The 18,993-nt window shown below is 46.7% G+C and overlaps 1 protein-coding gene across 1 annotated transcript in view; it reads left to right on the forward strand.

The window, feature by feature from the left end:
* Window positions 1–410: 410 nt before the first annotated feature.
* LOC115082631 (cytochrome P450 11B, mitochondrial-like) overlaps window positions 411–18,993 on the forward strand; it is a gene marked incomplete at its 3' end in the record, with an annotated part of 53,939 nt that continues 35,356 nt past the window's right edge. The window contains exons 1-2 of the mRNA XM_029586839.1: window positions 411–463; window positions 548–754. Coding sequence (XP_029442699.1) covers window positions 411–463; window positions 548–754 — 260 coding nt within the window. The remainder of the gene's footprint in view (window positions 464–547; window positions 755–18,993) is intronic.

Consider the following 18,993-nt stretch of genomic DNA (forward strand, 5'->3'; position numbering starts at 1 on the left):
CAATACACTGCAAAACACCAAACATTAAATAAAATGCATCAAAAAAAACAAAACAAGCAAAATAAATATACACATACATAAAACAGACAAGAATAGCAGCCCAACCAGTAGCCGATTGAAACTTACATTTCATATCTGCAAAAGCTTCCTTGAATAAAAAAAATCTCCAACCCCAACAATCTTTTCTCTCTCTCGCTGCACCAGGGAGAATTATCCACCATTTCCAACAATCCGTCCAGACCAGATTCATGCCAAACTATCACTCCATCAGCTTGCCCTGCTGGCAGAAACCCATAGGCCTTCTCTGGGGGAAAATTATCTAGCAAGCAGTGACTGAGGGTCTTATTCAGCCTTCATCCCAGAGTCAGAGGCATTTTCACATGGAAGGAAGTTAGAAGAAAGAGCGACTCATGTGCGGAGCTGCGGAGAGGGCAAGACGAAATGAAAGGAAGTTCAGTGAAGGGTGAGTTACAGGTGAGGGGAGGAAACTGCAGGAGAGGAGAGGACAATGCTCATGAGCAGGTCAGGAGGGTGACCCTGAGAGCAGTGCCCGGCATCTCTGGTTATTACTGACGGGTTCTGTGTCCCCCCACTGCAGAGAGAAGCTGGGGACCCACGACAGCGTGAACATCCTCCTGCCCCGGGACGCCGCGCAGCTCTTCCAGTCCGAGGGCATCCTGCCGTCCCGCATGAGCATCGAGCCCTGGATGGAGCATCGCCGGCTGCGCAGCCACAAGTGCGGGGTCTTCCTGCTGTGAGTTAACCCTTTCCCTTCCGTTTGTGCTATGCTCTACCATTACCATGGCAAGCGGCTCCAGCCCTGCTTTGTAACCCGGGGGGGGGGGGGGGCCCTGCGTGTATCTATCAGCAGCTCCCCGAGCCTGTATACTAAGGAAAGAAACACCCATCTTAGATTTAAATTCTACCCAACACACGCTAGGACTGCTCTGTTCCACTTATCTCAGCCCCACAACGCCTCCGGAATTCCCCAAAACATTATCTGGCCTGAATTTCACCCAAATGATGAGCTTTCTGGCTACAAAGCTAAGTGGTTAAGCAGCATAAATATAATAAAAAGTCAGCTTTTAGCTGGATATGGCTGAAGCTATCTGGGTAACTGCTGCTGAATGAGGATCCCTGGGGCTTTGGGCTGGAGAGTGAAGAAATCTAGGGGTTATGTGTGGAAATGTTACATTACTATTCACGGCAATTTCCCGAAAGCCATTCACCCACACTCCGTGCACTGAACGTGAGGGAATCCTGGGAATACGTTGCAGCAATTTTCAGAAGCCCGCTTACACGGGTAAAGTGCATTTACACATGCAAAACCCAGTTTTAAGCGCGTAAATGCTTTCCAAAACCAGGCTCACAGTGTGAATCTTTAACATCCAAAGTAAGGCATGTTGTGACATATCTACTCTTAGTCCCATTATCTATTTATTTATGTCTTTAAAAAGGTTTCTACACCGCTTTTACAACAAAGTTTAGTCAAAACGGTGTACAGAGGTGTCAATCAAACTAAAATGTAAAGAAAAAAACTCTTAAAATTACAAAAAGCATATATAAAAAAATAATAAACACAAAAAATAAAAGCCATAATTATTAAAAGTACAAATGCAACTTAACATCAATAATAATAATAATAATAATAATAAGGTGCCACATGATTAGTGCATGAAGGTAATATAATGGGGAGTGACAAATTATTATTTGATAGGTGTAATTTTGAACGCAATTTGAAAGAGATGTGTTTTTAAGGATTTTTTTGAAATGCTTTGAGTTAGGTATGTCTGGTAATGCATTGCAAAGAGTTGGGGCCTGCTACCAAAAAGGCTCTTTTGCAAGTAATATCTAGACGGGCCTGTCGAGGTGATGGTACAGCTAGAACATTTTTGTTCATTGATCTTAAATGTCTGGAGGGTTTATATATTGGAAGGAGAGAACACAGTCTGGTAGAACTGGCATTATGAATAAGAGAGTGTATGATGGTTAGGATTTTAAACTGCATTCTGTATTTGATAGGTAAGCAGTGAAATGAGTGAAGTACCGGGGTGATGTGATTTCTAACTGGAGAACCTAATAAGATACGTGCAGCTGCATTTTGAACTAATTGAAGTGGTTGGGAGTGTAGTATCTGGAAGGCCTATATAGAGAGAATTACAGTAGTCAAGCCCAGAAGAGATAAGAGATTGAAGAATAGTACGAAAGTCATGGGAAAAAAAAGTAGAGGACGAAGACGCTTCAAGAGTTGTAGTTTGTAAAAAGAGTTTCTTGATCTTGAAACTCAGGGTCCATGGGGACCGTGTGTGTTTCACGGTCGGCTTGTTTTATGAAGACCTAAAAGTAGGCTGCTGCAGTTTTGGGCTGCAGCCTGGTGTGGTGACCGCCACCTTTAGGAGTGACACAGGACAGGAGAAGGGGAGCAATTGCAGGTGATCTGGTGAGGCCGGGTGCAGGCTCAGACCCCTCCTGGGGCGGCACGGTGTAACTGCAGCACAAGTCCCTTTCAGGACTGGCTGGCTGGGGATAACTACCCCTGTAGTGAACGCTGTCTGCTGGAAGAATTTGCTGAACGCAGGCGCCTCCTGCTGGTCGCGGTGCTTGTTTGCAAGCAGCCCGTGCAAGCTGAACTGGCTGGAGGTAGGAGCCCGCTGCTGACTGGCCACAAGGTGTAGGACTGGCCATGTTGGACTGAGAAGAGAGGGTATAGCAAGTGTTGCTTACCTGTAACAGGTGTTCTCACGGGACAGCAGGATGTTAGTCCTCACATACGGGTGACATCACAGGATGGAGCCCTGTACGGAAAACTTTTCTGTCAAAGTTTCTATAAAGCTTTGACTGACGCTGGCACACTGAGTGCACTGAGCATGCCCAGCCTGCAATTATCCCTGAGAGCCACAGGTGTCTCCCCTCAGTCTTGTCTTATAGCTAAAAGCGCAAGCGAAAATAAAATAAATGTAAAAATGTATAGAGACCCAACACCGCGGGGCGGCGGGCAGGTTTCGTGAGGACTAACATCCTGCTGTCCTGTGAGAACACCTGTTACAGGTAAGCAACTCTGCTTTCTCACAGGACAAGCAGGATGGTAGTCCTCACATATGGGTGAGTACCGAGCCGAGGATGTCCGAACATGCACCAAATGCACCCAAGACGCGCGAAAGCGTAATGACTGAGGTGGAATTTGGAACGGAGGGCATCCTGAAACCCTTAACAGGTTGGTGGAAGGATGTTGGGTAGTTAAACCGAAAAGGAGGACTGGTAGTTGGGTAGTTAAACCGAAAAGGAGGACTGGCCAAACATGTTGCATGCCGGCCAGTCGTATGTAAGCAATAATGGGCTGCGAGGGTATGGAGAGAACTCCAGGTCGCAGCCTGATAAATATGTACAAGCAGCAGCGGCCGAGGGGAAGCTATTGGGGCTGGGACGGACACAGAGTGTGGTGAAATGCCTGCTGGTTGGTAGGAAAAAGAAATACAGACCATCAATTAGGAGGAATAGGTCTGTTCGTCCACTGGAACTCGCAACTTGGCTCTTGCCACAGAAGGAAAGAGTTAGGTGGATTTCCTATGGAGTGTAGTGCGGCTAGATAGGATGCAAGTGCACTATTACTGTCCAAGGAGTGGAAAACCCTCTCGCTTTGGTGAGAGAGAAGCGTTGGGAAAGTGGGCAGAGTATATTCTGAGTAAGGTGAGATGCAACGTCTACCTTAAGAAGGATATGAAGCTGAATACGTAAAACCACTCGGTCACAGAGGAACGCAGGGTCGGGTGAGTATGTAATAAGGTGTGTAACTCACTGACCCTGTTGGTAGAAGTGATGTCTATGAGGGAAAGAGTTCCCCATGACAGACTGTTAAGTGAGAGGAATGGCAAGGCTCGAACGGGGAACGCATGAGTCTTGTAAGCACTAATATATAGGCTCCATTCCTTAACCAGTAATAATAGAGGTGGCTTAATCAGTGGATAACCCATTTTTTTAATACAACATGTGGTAAATCATGCCATTTTGAATGGTAGGATTTATGTGCAGAAGGTTTTTGAGACGCTACCAGTACCTGAGAACATCAGTGAGTCTATGATATGAGACTAACCTGTGAGAAGGCAAATTGGTTACTGGTGTGATAGATTGAGAAGTATGGGAAGCATACTGGTCTCGGCCAGGACATGGGTCTGAGGAACAGTGAACCCCGTCCTGGTTCAACATTAGAAGAGTGCTGGCTATGAGAGGCAGCGGAAGAGACACATTTAAGAGGCCCTTGATGGAAGAAAGGCGCCTATGGGAACGCATTGGAAACATGTGTAGGGAGTAGAATCCGTACACCGTATGGTTTGATTCAGACGCAGAGGGCAAGTTCGGTTGACCTCAGCGCTAGAAGATTTTCCTCGCTACACATATAATCCGAGACCATCCAAGAGGATGGAAATTTATGTGGAGAAAGTCTGTTAGTGCGTTCAGTAAGTCTGTTAGATAAGTGGCCCGGGGATGCATGGAGTGAGCAAGGGCCAAGAGTAGAGCTGCACAGCTTCCTAGCACAGCAGCTAAGAGGTTGTGCATGCTTGTGTGTTGGAAATACCACATTGTCTCTATGCTGTCTGTCTGTATGCACAAAGATTTGTTGCAGAGACAATATTGGAAAGCATAAGGGCGTAACTCATGGCTACAAGCTCCAGGAAGTTCATGTGAAACTCTGCATGGAGCAGAATAGATGCATATTGGGTTAAGAAGATGTTAGTTCAAACTCTGCAACCCTGAGTAAATGCGAGCATGAGCATGAGCAGGACCAGTCTAGGTTTTGGTTCTAGATCTGCAATATGGATCAGGGACGAAAGTGGTTGAACAGCTTAGGTCCACTGATAATTGAATTTCACTGAATCTTACTCATGTTTATTTCATTTTAATGGGATGATGTGAAATGAACTAGAAACAAAATTAGAAAATGAAACAAAAATCTGATGTCACGTCCCTTCTGATTATTTCATTCACCAGGGGAGAGGGCTCACAGATAAACCACAGAGTAAATTAAATTAACTTCAACTTTTCTTAGTCAATGGAAGAAGATTACGTTGTAACAGAACAAAGGGGAATGGTCAGTAGTGCAAGGCTCAGGGGGCGGCTATCTTCAAGAGTTACTTATAAAACAGAAAAATCAAAGTATTCTGACAGAGAGGTTCCAATAAAGGCAAGAGTAGCCCAAGTGCCTTTAACTAAAAAGCAAATCCTCATTACCCCATCAGCTGATAAGCAGGTTGTTAATACAAACCAGAAACATACCCTAAAATGTCTATGCTAATGTCAGAAGTCTAAAAATATAAGACGGGAGAGAGAGATTTTATAGCACTGGATGAAGAGGAAGATATAATTGGCATCTCAGAGACCTGGTGGAAGGAGGATAACCAATGGGACACTGCTGTACCAGAGTACAAACTATATCTCAATGATAGGATGGATCAAATTTGAGGGGGGGGGGGGGTAGGAGGGAAGAAGCACTATATGTTAGGAATGGAATAGAGTTAAACTGGAAAAAGATCCTGCAGGAGACTCAATGCTAGAAATTCCACATGACACGGGGAAGAGTATAGCAGTGGGGGTAAAGTTCCATCTGCCAGAATGAACACATGGACAATGAAATGCTAACAGAAATTAGGGAAGCTAATTTGGAAGCATAGTAATATGGAAGATTTTAATTACCCAAATATTGACTGGGTAAATGTCATATCAGGACACGAAGTTTCTAGATGAAAGTTCCAAGAGCAGCAGCTCCAGGAACTGATGAAAAGGGGAGCTATTTTGTCCTAATTCTTACTGGGACACAGGATTTGGTGCAAGACATAATGGTAGTGGAGCCACTTGGCAACAGTGATCATAAAGTGATTAAATCTGACTTAATAACTGGGAGGACATTAAAGAAAAGTACTGCTCTAACATTTAACTTTCAAAAGGGAGAAAGATAAAATGAGGAAAAAGGTTAGGAAAAAACTGAAAGCAGTAGCTGCAATGCTTGAGTTTTCTTCTTCACCACCTTCCAGAGGAAGGCATGGCCATTGATTAAAAATACAATTTTTAATCAATGGCCATGAAGAAAGATATTCCATATATTAAAAAAGGTGAAAGGAAGACCAAATAACATCTGGCATGGTTACTCCTGGGGGAATTCTGTGCTACTGCAGTGCACTGAATTTGCACAGAATTCCCCTCCTTCACAGAATTTTATGAATTCACGGAGAATTTGAAGATGTCTGGTGGGCCGTGAGCAGAGCCCATCCTACTTAAGCCTGAAGTTGAGGGAGGTCTGGCAGCCCACAAGCAGAGCCCATCTCATTCATGGCTAAAGGTTAGGTAGAACCCCGATGGGCCACAAGTAGAGCCCATCCCACTTGAGGCTGAAGATAAAGGAAGGTAGCAGGCTGTGAACAGAGCCCATCCTGCTCCCAGTGAAGATCAGCAAGCCTGGTAGCAGAGAAGGCTCAGCGTGAGAGGCAAGAAAGCTGAGCTCATGCGCCTGTGTGGCAAAGAGGAAGTGTGCTGTGAGGATGCCTGTGTGTGTGACAGAGAGAGAGAGGGAGAGGAAGCCTGTGTGAGGAAAACACTATGTGAGGAGAGATTGTGAGGGAATGTGTATGTAAGTGAAAAATTGGGATCCTGTATGAGTGATTGAGGATATGAGTGGAAGCAGGATTGTATATGTGTGTGTGAGGAAGGGTGTGTGTTTGTGTGTGAGAGAGGAAGCCTGTGTAAAGGGGTGTGCATGTGCAGCGAGAGTGTGTAAGGGTATGTCTGCCAGAGAGAGCGAGGCTGTGTGTGTGTGTGTGAGAGAGAGAGAGAGAGAGAGAGGGAGCCTATGTGAGGGGTTTGTGTGTCTGTTGAACCTGAAGATTGAAGGGTGGCCAATGTAATGCTCTCCTATAAGGAAAGACTAAAGAGGTTAGGACTTTTCAGCTTGGAGAAGAGACGGCTGAGGGGGGGGGTGGGGGATAGGGATGTGAATCATTTTAGGACGATTAAAATTATCGTCCGATAATTTTAATATCGTCTTAAACCGTTATGGAACACAATACAATAGAGATTCTAATGATTTATCGTTATAAATCGTTAGAATCGTGAGCCGGCACACTAAAACCCCCTAAAACCCACCCCCGACCCTTTAAATTAAATCCCCCACCCTCCCGAACCCCCCCCCAAATGACTTAAATAACCTGCGGGTCCAGCGGCGGTCCGGAACGGCAGCGGTCCGGAACGGGCTCCTGCTACTGAATCTTGTTGTCTTCGGCCGGCGCCATTTTCCAAAATGGCGCCGAAAAATGGCGGCGGCCATAGACGAACACGATTGGACGGCAGGAGGTCCTTCCGGACCCCCGCTGGACTTTTGGCAAGTCTTGTGGGGGTCAGGAGGCCCCCCCAAGCTGGCCAAAAGTTCCTGGAGGTCCAGCGGGGGTCAGGGAGCGATTTCCCGCCGCAAATCGTTTTCGTACGGAAAATGGCGCCGGCAGGAGATCGACTGCAGGAGGTCGTTCAGCGAGGGTTCCGGCGCCTCGCTGAACGACCTCCTGCAGTCGATCTCCTGCCAGCGCCATTTTCCGTACGAAAACGATTTGCGGCGGGAAATCGCTCCCTGACCCCCGCTGGACCTCCAGGAACTTTTGGCCAGCTTGGGGGGGGCCTCCTGACCCCCACAAGACTTGCCAAAAGTCCAGCGGGGGTCCGGAAGGACCTCCTGCCGTCCAATCGTGTTCGTCTATGGCCGCCGCCATTTTTCGGCGCCATTTTGGAAAATGGCGCCGGCCGAAGACAACAAGATTCAGTAGCAGGAGCCCGTTCCGGACCGCTGCCGTTCCGGACCGCCGCTGGACCCGCAGGTTATTTAAGTCATTTGGGGGGGGGTTCGGGAGGGTGGGGGATTTAATTTAAAGGGTCGGGGGTGGGTTTTAGGGGGTTTTAATGTGCCGGTTTTGCGATTTTACGTTTTTTCGATTTTTCACGATTTTTCACGATATTTTACCCCCCCAAACGGCAACAATATGATTCCCTCCCCCTCCCAGCCGAAATCGATCGTTAAGACGATCGAGGACACGATTCACATCTCTAGTGGGGGATATGATAGAGGTATTTAAAATAATGAGTGGAGTGGAACGGATAAAGTCAAATTGGTTGTTTACTGAGAGACACTCCATTCCCACAGTGCTGTTTAGTAACTTCATGAGCGGTGATTCCCACAGGCCTGTAGGCAGAAATTCAGTCTGACTCCAGGCTTTCTTAAAACATGAACTTTATTCCCATCTTCAGTCATACACACAGCAGTAGACTGATATTACCTTCAGGCAGTGTACTCTCTCTCTCTCTCTCTACTCACAGTGGTGCTCCTTAATCTCAGCTCAGTGTTTGGACAGTGTTATGTACAGGAGCTGCCTTCCTTCTGGAGACCTGGTCTGGTTATCCCCACCTGGATCCCACCTCTTACTCCCTAGTGTTTGGACAGTGTTATGTACAGGAGCTGCCTTCCTTCTGGAGACCTGGTCTGGTTGTCCCCACCTGGATCCCACCTCTTACTCCCTAGTGTTTAGACAGTGTTATGTACAGGAGCTGCCTTCCTTCTGGAGACCTGGTCTGGTCTGGTTATCCCCACCTGGATCCCACCTCATACTCCCTAGTGTTTGGACAGTGTTATGTACAGGAGCTGCCTTCCTTCTGGAGACCTGGTCTGGTTATCCCCACCTGGATCCCACCTCTTACTCCCTAGTGTTTGGACAGTGTTATGTACAGGAGCTGCCTTCCTTCTGGAGACCTGGTCTGGTTATCCCCACCTGGATCCCACCTCTTACTCCCTAGTGTTTGGACAGTGTTATGTACAGGAGCTGCCTTCCTTCTGGAGACCTGGTCTGGTTATCCCCACCTGGATCCCACCTCTTACTCCCTAGTGTTTGGACAGTGTTATGTACAGGAGCTGCCTTCCTTCTGGAGACCTAGTCTGGTTATCCCCACCTGGATCCCACCTCTTACTCCCTAGTGTTTGGACAGTGTTACGTACAGGAGCTGCCTTCCTACTGGAGACCTGGTCTGGTTATCCCCACCTGGATCCCACCTCTTACTCCCCAGTCTCTGATTATGCCCTCTGAGCCCCACCTGCCCCACAGGATCCCGCCCATAGAGCATAATCTTCTTAGTGGATTTAAGGTGGACCAGGCATCCAGCCTGGTCCTGCAAAGAAAATAGAGTAACACTAGGGGTGCTGCTTCACAAGCGCATTTAAAAATACTTTTTAACTTAATGCAAAATGAATAGTTCCATACTATTGATGGCAGAAAAAAAAAACAGTCAAGAATATTGAATATAAGATATAGATATATAAGAAATTGGAATGCTGGGTCAGACCAAGGATCCATCCCACCCAGTATCCTGTTTCCAACAGTGGCCAATCCAGGCTACAAGTACCCGGCAATTACCCAGTTCCATCCAGTCTACCCAGCAAATTTCTTATGGTAGTAACTGCCACTCCATGCAGGTTACCCCCCCCCCCCCAGTGTCAGATTTAGGATTTTGCCTCCCCTAGACATTTAGTGCCATCACACCCCTCCCCCAGACAAGGGACAATAGAGCTGAAGATCTAAGTCACAGCCTTCTTTTCTTTGCTCTGTCGGCTCCAGGCTCACCTTACCCCCTCACGTGTGTTTGTTTATTTTATTTTTATTTAACCATATTTGACTGCTTGCAATATCAGAATATCCACCATAGCGAGACACAATACAACAGTTTACAGTATACATAAACATAATACAAAAAAATTAAAACAATTAAAAAGAAATAAAATAATATTCTGCAAATAAATTAAAATTGTAATTGTCCCCGAATGGCAGGAGGAGAAAAAATGTCCACCACCCTCTCTGTAAAGAAATATTTCCTAAGATTACTCCTGATTCTACCCCCTTCCACCCTCTCCCTCCTACTAATCCTCACTCTCTCTCTCTCTCCACCCTCTCTGTAAAGAAATATTTCCTAAGATTACTCCTGAGTCTCCCCCTTCCACCCTCTCCCTCCTACTAATCCTCACTCTCTCTCTCTCTCCCCACCCTCTCTGTAAAGAAATATTTCCTAAGATCACTCCTGAGTCTCCCCCTTCCACCCTCTCCCTCCTACTAATCCTCACTCTCTCTCTCTCCCCACCCTCTCTGTAAAGAAATATTTCCTAAGATTACTCCTGAATCTCCCCCTTCCACCCTCTCCCTCCTACTAATCCTCACTCTCTCTCTCCACCTCCCTCTCTGTAAAGAAATATTTCCTAAGAATACTCCTGAGCCTCCCCCTTCCACCCTCTCCCTCCTACTAATCCTCATTCTCTCTCTCCACCACCCTCTCTGTAAAGAAATATTTCCTAAGATTACTCCTGAGTCTCCCCCTTCCACCCTCTCCCTCCTACTAATCCTCACTCTCTCTCCACCTCCCTCTCTACAAAGAAATATTTCCTAAGATTACTCCTGAGTCTCCCCCTTCCACCCTCTCCCTCCTACTAATCCTCACTCTCTCTCTCTCCCCCACCTTCTCTGTAAAGAAATATTTCCTAAGATTACTCCTGAGTCTCCACCTTCCACCCTCTCCCTCCTACTAATCCTCACTCTCTCTCTCCACCTCCCTCTCTGTAAAGAAATATTTCCTAAGATTACTCCTGAGTCTCCCCCTTCCACCCTCTCCCTCCTACTAATCCTCACTCTCTCTCTCCACCTCCCTCTCTGTAAAGAAATATTTCCTAAGAATACTCCTGAGTCTCCCCCCTTCCACCCTCTCCCTCCTACTAATCCTCACTCTCTCTCTCTCCCCACCACCCTCTCTGTAAAGAAATATTTCCTAAGATTACTCCTGAGTCTCCCCCTTCCACCCTCTCCCTCCTACTAATCCTCACTCTCTCTCCACACCACCCTCTCTGTAAAGAAATATTTCCTAAGATTACTCCTGAGTCTCCCCCTTCCACCCTCTCCCTCCTACTAATCCTCACTCTCTCTCTCTCCACCTCCCTCTCTGTAAAGAAATATTTCCTAAGATTACTCCTGAGTCTCCCCCCTTCCACCCTCTCCCTCCTACTAATCCTCACTCTCTCTCTCCCCATCACCCTCTCTGTAAAGAAATATTTCCTAAGATTACTCCTGAGTCTCCCCCTTCCACCCTCTCCCTCCTACTAATCCTCACTCTCTCCCCCACCACCCTCTCTGTAAAGAAATATTTCCTAAGATTACTCCTGAGTCTCCCCCTTCCACCCTCTCCCTCCTACTAATCCTCACTCTCTCTCTCTCTCCACCACCCTCTCTGTAAAGAAATATTTCCTAAGATTACTCCTGAGTCTCCCCCTTCCACCCTCTCCCTCCTACTAATCCTCACTCTCTCTCCACACCACCCTCTCTGTAAAGAAATATTTCCTAAGATTACTCCTGAGTCTCCCCCTTCCACCCTCTCCCTCCTACTAATCCTCACTCTCTCTCTCTCCACCTCCCTCTCTGTAAAGAAATATTTCCTAAGATTACTCCTGAGTCTCCCCCCTTCCACCCTCTCCCTCCTACTAATCCTCACTCTCTCTCTCCCCATCACCCTCTCTGTAAAGAAATATTTCCTAAGATTACTCCTGAGTCTCCCCCTTCCACCCTCTCCCTCCTACTAATCCTCACTCTCTCCCCCACCACCCTCTCTGTAAAGAAATATTTCCTAAGATTACTCCTGAGTCTCCCCCTTCCACCCTCTCCCTCCTACTAATCCTCACTCTCTCTCTCTCTCCACCACCCTCTCTGTAAAGAAATATTTCCTAAGATTACTCCTGAGTCTCCCCCTTCCACCCTCTCCCTCCTACTAATCCTCACTCTCTCTCTCCACCTCCCTCTCTGTAAAGAAATATTTCCTAAGATTACTCCTGAGTCTCCCCTTCCACCCTCTCCCTCCTACTAATCCTCACTCTCTCTCCACCCTCTCTGTAAAGAAATATTTCCTAAGATTACTCCTGAGTCTCCCCCTTCCACGCTATCCCTCCTATTAATCCTCACTCTCTCTCTCCCACCACCCTCTCTGTAAAGAAATATTTCCTAAGATTACTCCTGAGTCTCCCCCCTTCCACCCTCTCCCTCCTACTAATCCTCACTCTCTCTCTCTCCTCCACCCTCTCTGTAAAGAAATATTTCCTAAGAATACTCCTGAGTCTCCCCCTTCCACCCTCTCCCTCCTACTAATCCTCCCTCTCTCTCTCCACCACCCTCTCTGTAAAGAAATATTTCCTAAGATTACTCCTGAGTCTATCTACTTTTACACTTATCCCATGACCGCTTGTTATGGAGCCTCCTTTCCAAGGAAAAAGGCTCACTCCCTGTGCATGGAAACCTGTGAGATATCTGAATGTCTCTATCCTATCTCCCCCTCTCACCTTTCCTCCAGGGGGTCCCTATTTAGATCTTTAAGTCTATCCCCTTGTGCTTAAGAAAGAAGACCACTGCCCATGTTAGCAGCCTCCCTCTGGAGCGACTCCATCCTGTTTATATCCATCTGAAGGTGGGATCTCCAGAACTGTACTCAGTATCCCAACTGAGGTCTCACCAGGGACCTATACAGGGGCAATATCACCTCCATTTTTATGCTGACCATTCCTCTCCCTATGCAGCCAAGGAGCTTTCTGGCTTTTGCCTTCACCTTTTCCACTTGTTTGTCCACTTTAAGATCATCAGAGTCAATCACCCCCGGATCCTGCTCTTCCTTTGTGCTTAGAAGAATTTCACCTCCAATACTGTACCTCTCCCTTTGGTTTTTGCACCCTAAATGCATTACTCTAAATGCATTACTCTGCATTTTTTAGCATTAAATCTTAGTACCATAGTAATGGTGGCAGGAAAGGAGCAGATGGTGCATCTCGTCTGCCCAGCAAGCTTCTTATGGTCGTATCTGCCGCTCTGTGCAGTTACCCCTAAGCATTATGATAAAGGTAGTAATTTTTTTTATAAACAAAACCAAGCAACTGTCAAACCCATAACAAATTACTGCCAGCAACATTTTTACAGGGTGAGGAGCTTTCTTGATAATTCAGGCAGCGCTGCTTGACGTTCTTTGCTCTGGGACTTGGCCGCAGGAGTCGTCCTGTGCTTTTCCCTTAAGTCTGTGCATCAATACCACGGACTATAAACGTCAGGGCCCGGCGTCAGCTGACGTCTGAATCCAATTCCCTTTTTATTCCCCCCTCCCTCCCGCCAAGGCAGAGAGGGATGTAGCAGGTGTGTGAAATGCATCCAGGCTATCGATTTGAGGGTAATAATCCCATGCCCTCTGTTAAGGGCAGTAACTGCCAATCCGTGCAGGATATCCCCATGCACTCATATCCTCATTCCCATCCTCTAGCCTTTGGGGATCCACAGTGTTTATCCCATGCCCTTTGAATTGCAAGCACATCTCTTTCCATCTGATCACGTTAAGATTATATATATCTTGTCCTTATTGGGCAGTTCTGCCCTAGCCTGGGCTTTACCCCTGTAGGAGAAAGATGAACAGCTCCTTGTGAATCTGAATAACTTCCTTCACGAATTCCATATGATTTTTGATGAACCTGGCCTCACGTCTTCCATAGCTACCGAGCTTCTTCAAATCAGACAAGGTTCCCGCTCTATTGGAGACTACACAGTTCATTTTCATATTCTGGTATCTGAACTCCAATGGAGCATTGAGAGCTTAATAGCCAACTTCAGGCAAGTGCTGTCTGAGTGAATTGAAGATGAGCTGGCTGGTCAGGTTCTCCCTGATACATTGGAAGGGCTAATCAGTTTGACCATACGCTTGGACCTCATATTTTAAGAACGGGTCAGAGAGACAGGCCTGGCTCATCATCCCATTTGCCTCACCTCTAGTTTCCAGCACTCAGTGCTTTCCAGGTCACCTCCTAGGTCGGCACCAGTACAAGAGGATTCCATGTAGCTAGATCACCTCAAGCTGGCCACTGAGGAGAAAGGGAGGCTCTGATGCCTCAATTTGTGCCTATATTGTGCCGCATCTGGGCTTTCACAAATTGCTGCCTGGTCATGCTTGAAAACTCCAGGATCTAGGTCTGGTAGGAGAGGCTACTCTAGGTCGAGCATGTATCTCTCCACAAATTCTAGTACTGGTATGTTTGTTTATTTATTTATTTATTTATTTAATTATTTATGTATTGCTGAGTTTTATATACCGTCATTTGGAAAGCCATCATAACAGTTTACAAAGTTCAGATTACAATGTTTATCACAGCTGGTAAAATAGTAAACAGGGAGCATATTAAACAGAGACAACCGATTACAGAAAAAAAATTGGTGCATGCACTATGGGTTGCACGAAGTGGTGCACAAAGGGGGGAGCCCCTTTGTCGCGCCCCTTTGTCACGCGGCGCCTGGTGGTAAGGCGCAATTCAATGGTCGCCGGAGCTCTGAGTGACGTCGGGGGGGGGGGCGTGGTCTCCCGATCGGGTCCCTCTCACATTCATGCACTTCTCGCTTCCCCCTCACCTCCCGATGTTATCTCAATGTTTCTCATTCAGGGACACCCATGTGGACACACAAGTCTTCCTTGATACTGGAGGCAGCTTCATGCATGAGTTCTTGGTAGATCACTATGGGATCCTGACCATTCCATTGGACACTACAACTCACAATCTCATCTGTTCATGGAGAAACCTTACCTGGATGTGCCAGAGGGCCACTGTTCTGCTCGCTATGCAGACAGGCCTCCTGCACAGAGAGCAGATCAACTTATATGTGCTGTCCAAAACAGTCAATGTGATTATCTTAGGTTTATTTATTTATTTATTTATTTATTTAGCATTTTTATATACCGAAGTTTATGTAGCAGAGTTACAAATCAATTCGGTTTACATATTAACATTAACTTGCATGTAAGAATGCTGTTACATATAACAAGGATAATATAACTTGGAACAAATAAACTGGGAGGCTGTTATTACCATATAAATGAACAATAAAACGAGTGGTATTTTGTGAAACCGGCAAGAACATAGTGTCCTTGAAACATCTAAAACAAGGACAGATGGTGATCGGAAACTAGACAATCTGCAAGAAGATCAGCTGCTAATGCTAATTGGAGAGACGGTGTTGGAGTATTCTGAGGAAGACATAATAACTAAGGAAGGCAAAGAGTGGTGGTAGATTATTGGCCTAGATTGAAAGCTTGCTCGAACAGCCAAGTTTTGGATCTACCTTGGTTCATGCTGCACCAGCCCCACATCGATTGGGGTACTCTACAGATTGCCAGATGGAGCTCCCGCTGCCATGAGCAGTGTCTTACCAAGGTCTAGCCTGTCGTGCACCTCGCCCAGACAGTCACCCCAGAGCTACAGGGTTTCCTACTGCAGTACACAGAGTACTGATGTCTTTACCAAACTGCAGGTGGAAGTTCTGCCACCACATCACTCCTACAACTTTCCCATTGACTTGATTCCAAGGAAGTTACCAGCCAGGGGTAGAGTCTATCCATGCCTGAGACAGAGGCTATGTCCAAAGATATCAAAGAAAATCTTGACAGAGGGTTCATTCACCCTTCTTCATCACCTGCTGGGGCTGGTTTATTTTTTGTGGGTAAAAAAGATGGTTCGCTATGCCCTTGCTTCAACTACCATGGGCTCAATGCAATTACCAAGAAGAATTGATACCCTCTCCCACTGATCACAGAACTCTTCGACCACTTCAGAGGGGCACAGATATTTACCAAGCTTGAGGAATGGACATTATGAATACCTGGTGCTGCTTTTCGGGTTATGCAATGCCCCTGCAGTATTTAATTTATGATCAATGATATTTTTTGGGATCTTCTTTACTCCCATGTAGTGGTATATCTGGACAATATCCTAGTCTTTTCAAAATCATTGCAAGAACATCGTGATCATGTGAAGCAGGTTCTCCAGAAATTCTGTGAGCATCACCTTTATGCATAAATAGAAAAATGTACTTTCAAACAGGAGGAACTCAATGCTATATTATTTCTCAGCAAGCCCTACGCATGCACCTGGAGAAACTGAAAGTTATCCTGGAACAGCCCTAACCTATGAGCCTAAAAGCCCTACAGTGCTTCCTCAGGTTTGCAAACTATTACAGACAATTCATTCGTAGCTACTCTCCATTGACTGTAACCCTCACCACTCTTACCAAAAGGGGGTCCATTTACCAAGAATTGGACTGGCAGTGCCATTCAGGCTTTTCAGCTCCTCAAGGAGGAATTTAACCCATGAACCATGCCTATATCAACCAGACCCTTCCAAGCCATTCATACGGGAGGTAGAAGCTGTCCTATTCCGCTTAACAACCATGGAACCCTTGTGACCTGCTCCTATTTCTCTAAGAAGTTTACTTCCGCAGAAAGAAATTACATCATTGAAGACCATGAGTTGCTAGAAGTAAAACTAGCTTTCGGAGGAATGGTGACATCTGTTGGAAGGGGCCAGACACCCTGTGACTATCTACATGACCACAAAATTCTGGAATACTTGGCACAAGCTCAGTGACTGAATGGCAAGCCCACTGGACATTACTTTTCAACTGGTTTGACTTCAAACTACGATACTGCCCAGCAGAGAGAAATCAACGGGCCAATGTCCTCTGACGTTCCTTTGATCCTGTAGGCTCCCTGGAGTTCTCATAACATAATCATCGACTCCACAAAGATATGGTTGCTGCTGCGGCAACAGTTCCACCAGACAAGATTGTTGTTCCTCAACATCTACATCAGAAAGTTCTTCAATTGTCCCATGACTCCTGACTCCTATCTGGCGGGGCACCCTGGCATTACCCTAACCCTGGAGTTCATTGTCAATCATTACTGATGGTATCATATGAAGACCTGCGTGAAGCATTACATAGAGTCATTACATAGAGTCCCCACATGTGCCATGAACAAGAGTTCTCAAGCTCGACCTTGGGGGTTGTTACATCCACTGCCAGCCCCAAAGGAGCCCTAAACCCACTTGGCCATTTACTTTGTCACTGACCTTCCCCTCTCAAGTGGCAACACCACTATATGGATAGTGGTGGATCATTTTTCAAAGATGGCCCCATTTCACACCCCTCCCTGGCCTCCCTTCAGCGCCTGAATTGACCAATCTCTTCAACCAGCACAGCTTCCATCTGCATGGGCTCCTTCTCCACATCCTTTCAGACTGAGGAGTACAGCCTGCTTCTGGAAAAGCCTATGCTAGACGTTTTGGATTACTTTTATTTTACTTTGGCCTACCACCCCCAGAGCAATGGCCAAACCGAATGAACAAATCCGACTCTCAAGGCTTTCCTTAGAACCTATGTAAACCAACAGCAGGACAACTGGGTATCTCTACTTCCATGGGTGGAGTTCTGCCACAATAATCATGTGAGCAGTTCAACCAGGTCTTACCTTTCTATGTGGTGTTCGGTCATCACCCTCATACACCAAAGCCTGTCCCAGTCTCCATCACCTGCCCTGCAGCCAACCTAATGGGACGCAAACTCCAGAACCTTTGGAAAAAAAGATGCACCACCTCCTGGATCAAGCAGTGGAATGTTGAGAGGCAGGTGGACAAGAGATGTCACCTGACACCTCAGCTCCAACCTGGGGATCTGGTATGGTTCAGTACTAAAATTTATGTGTCAATGTTTAACCTATTTATTGAATGAGTCATAATACAAAATGCCTTCTCTGAAGTTTGCCCTGAGATTTGAAGGTCCATTTCCAGTTGTACACCAGGTGGAGTCTGTAGCCTACAAACTTAAGTTACCCCGACTCTCCAGATTCATGACATATTCCATATATCCTTATTAAAACCAGCAATCTTGCCTTGGCCAGCCAGACTGCCCCTCAAGCCCACAGAATTTGCAGTGGAAAAAGACACCCAGTATGAAGCTGAGGATATCTTGGAGTCTAGAAAGGTCAGGAACCAGATCCAGTCCCTAACTTCTTGGAAGAACTATGGCCCCCAAAGAAAATTCCTGGGAGCCCTCTTCAAACCTCCAAGCCTCCCAGCCGGTAGAAGACTTCCACAGATGGTTTCCCTAGAAAACTAAATGCAAAAGTCTGGGGAGGAAGCTTTGGGAGGGGGTACTATTACATTCGGCCAGTCGCAGGGTAGACCTGCGACTCGCTGCACTCACCAACAAGACCACGAATGCCAACACCCAGCCTCAGATGCACCTTGCTCTCCTTAGGTGCATGGACATGCGACAGCGCACACTTTAAAGGCCCCCCAGCAGGAAAGCTATCTGCCAATATGCCCTGATGATGTCAGCAGCTCCATTACTTAAGCGCCTGGTTGACACTTCAGTGACGCCTCAGCAACGGGTTTCCTGCCTTCAGTGTTGCTCCTGTGTTCCTGTTTATTCCTGATTGTTCCTGCATTCCTGTGCTCTAGCCTTGCCCAGCCTCTCTCATCCAGCCTTGTCCTTCTCAGCTGTCTCATCCAGTGAACTCCTGTGTGTCTTTGTCCAACCTTGGCCTGATCTCCCGGACCTGGCCTCTTGCCTTACACCAGACTACAATTGCTTGCCACCTGCCATGACCATTGGCCTCTTCCTGGTATCTCCAGTCTGCTGCCTGTCCTGACCCCGGTGTCTCCTTGGAGTCTTGCACTCTCCACTGCTCTAAGGACCCACCTAAGTGCTGCTGGCCACCAGAACCCAAGGGCTCAATCTGTAGGAGAGGTGGCTGGTGTAGGTGAAGCTCCAGTCTGTCCCCACTTCAAGGCACATTTGCCAATTGTTGACATAGGCCTCATAGGTTCTCCTACAAGGCGGTGTTAACTATGCCACAGCAACAAGGGCTCACTCTCATGCCACTCATCACACTGTCTATATATTTCTCTGTCTCCCTTTTGAATTATTGTGAGAATTGTAAACTTATTCTCCGCAGTACTGTGAGCCAGTGCAACTTGTACAGAAATGGGGAGATATGCTCGTATTGACGGAGAGCACGTACACGTTGCATGACGCTAGTCCATGCCAGAGATAACCAAAGCCTGGAGAACCTTTCAGAAATGGTCAG

This window comes from Rhinatrema bivittatum, unplaced genomic scaffold (genome assembly GCF_901001135.1).
Source record: "Rhinatrema bivittatum unplaced genomic scaffold, aRhiBiv1.1, whole genome shotgun sequence".
NCBI classification, from domain to species: Eukaryota; Metazoa; Chordata; class Amphibia; order Gymnophiona; family Rhinatrematidae; genus Rhinatrema; species Rhinatrema bivittatum.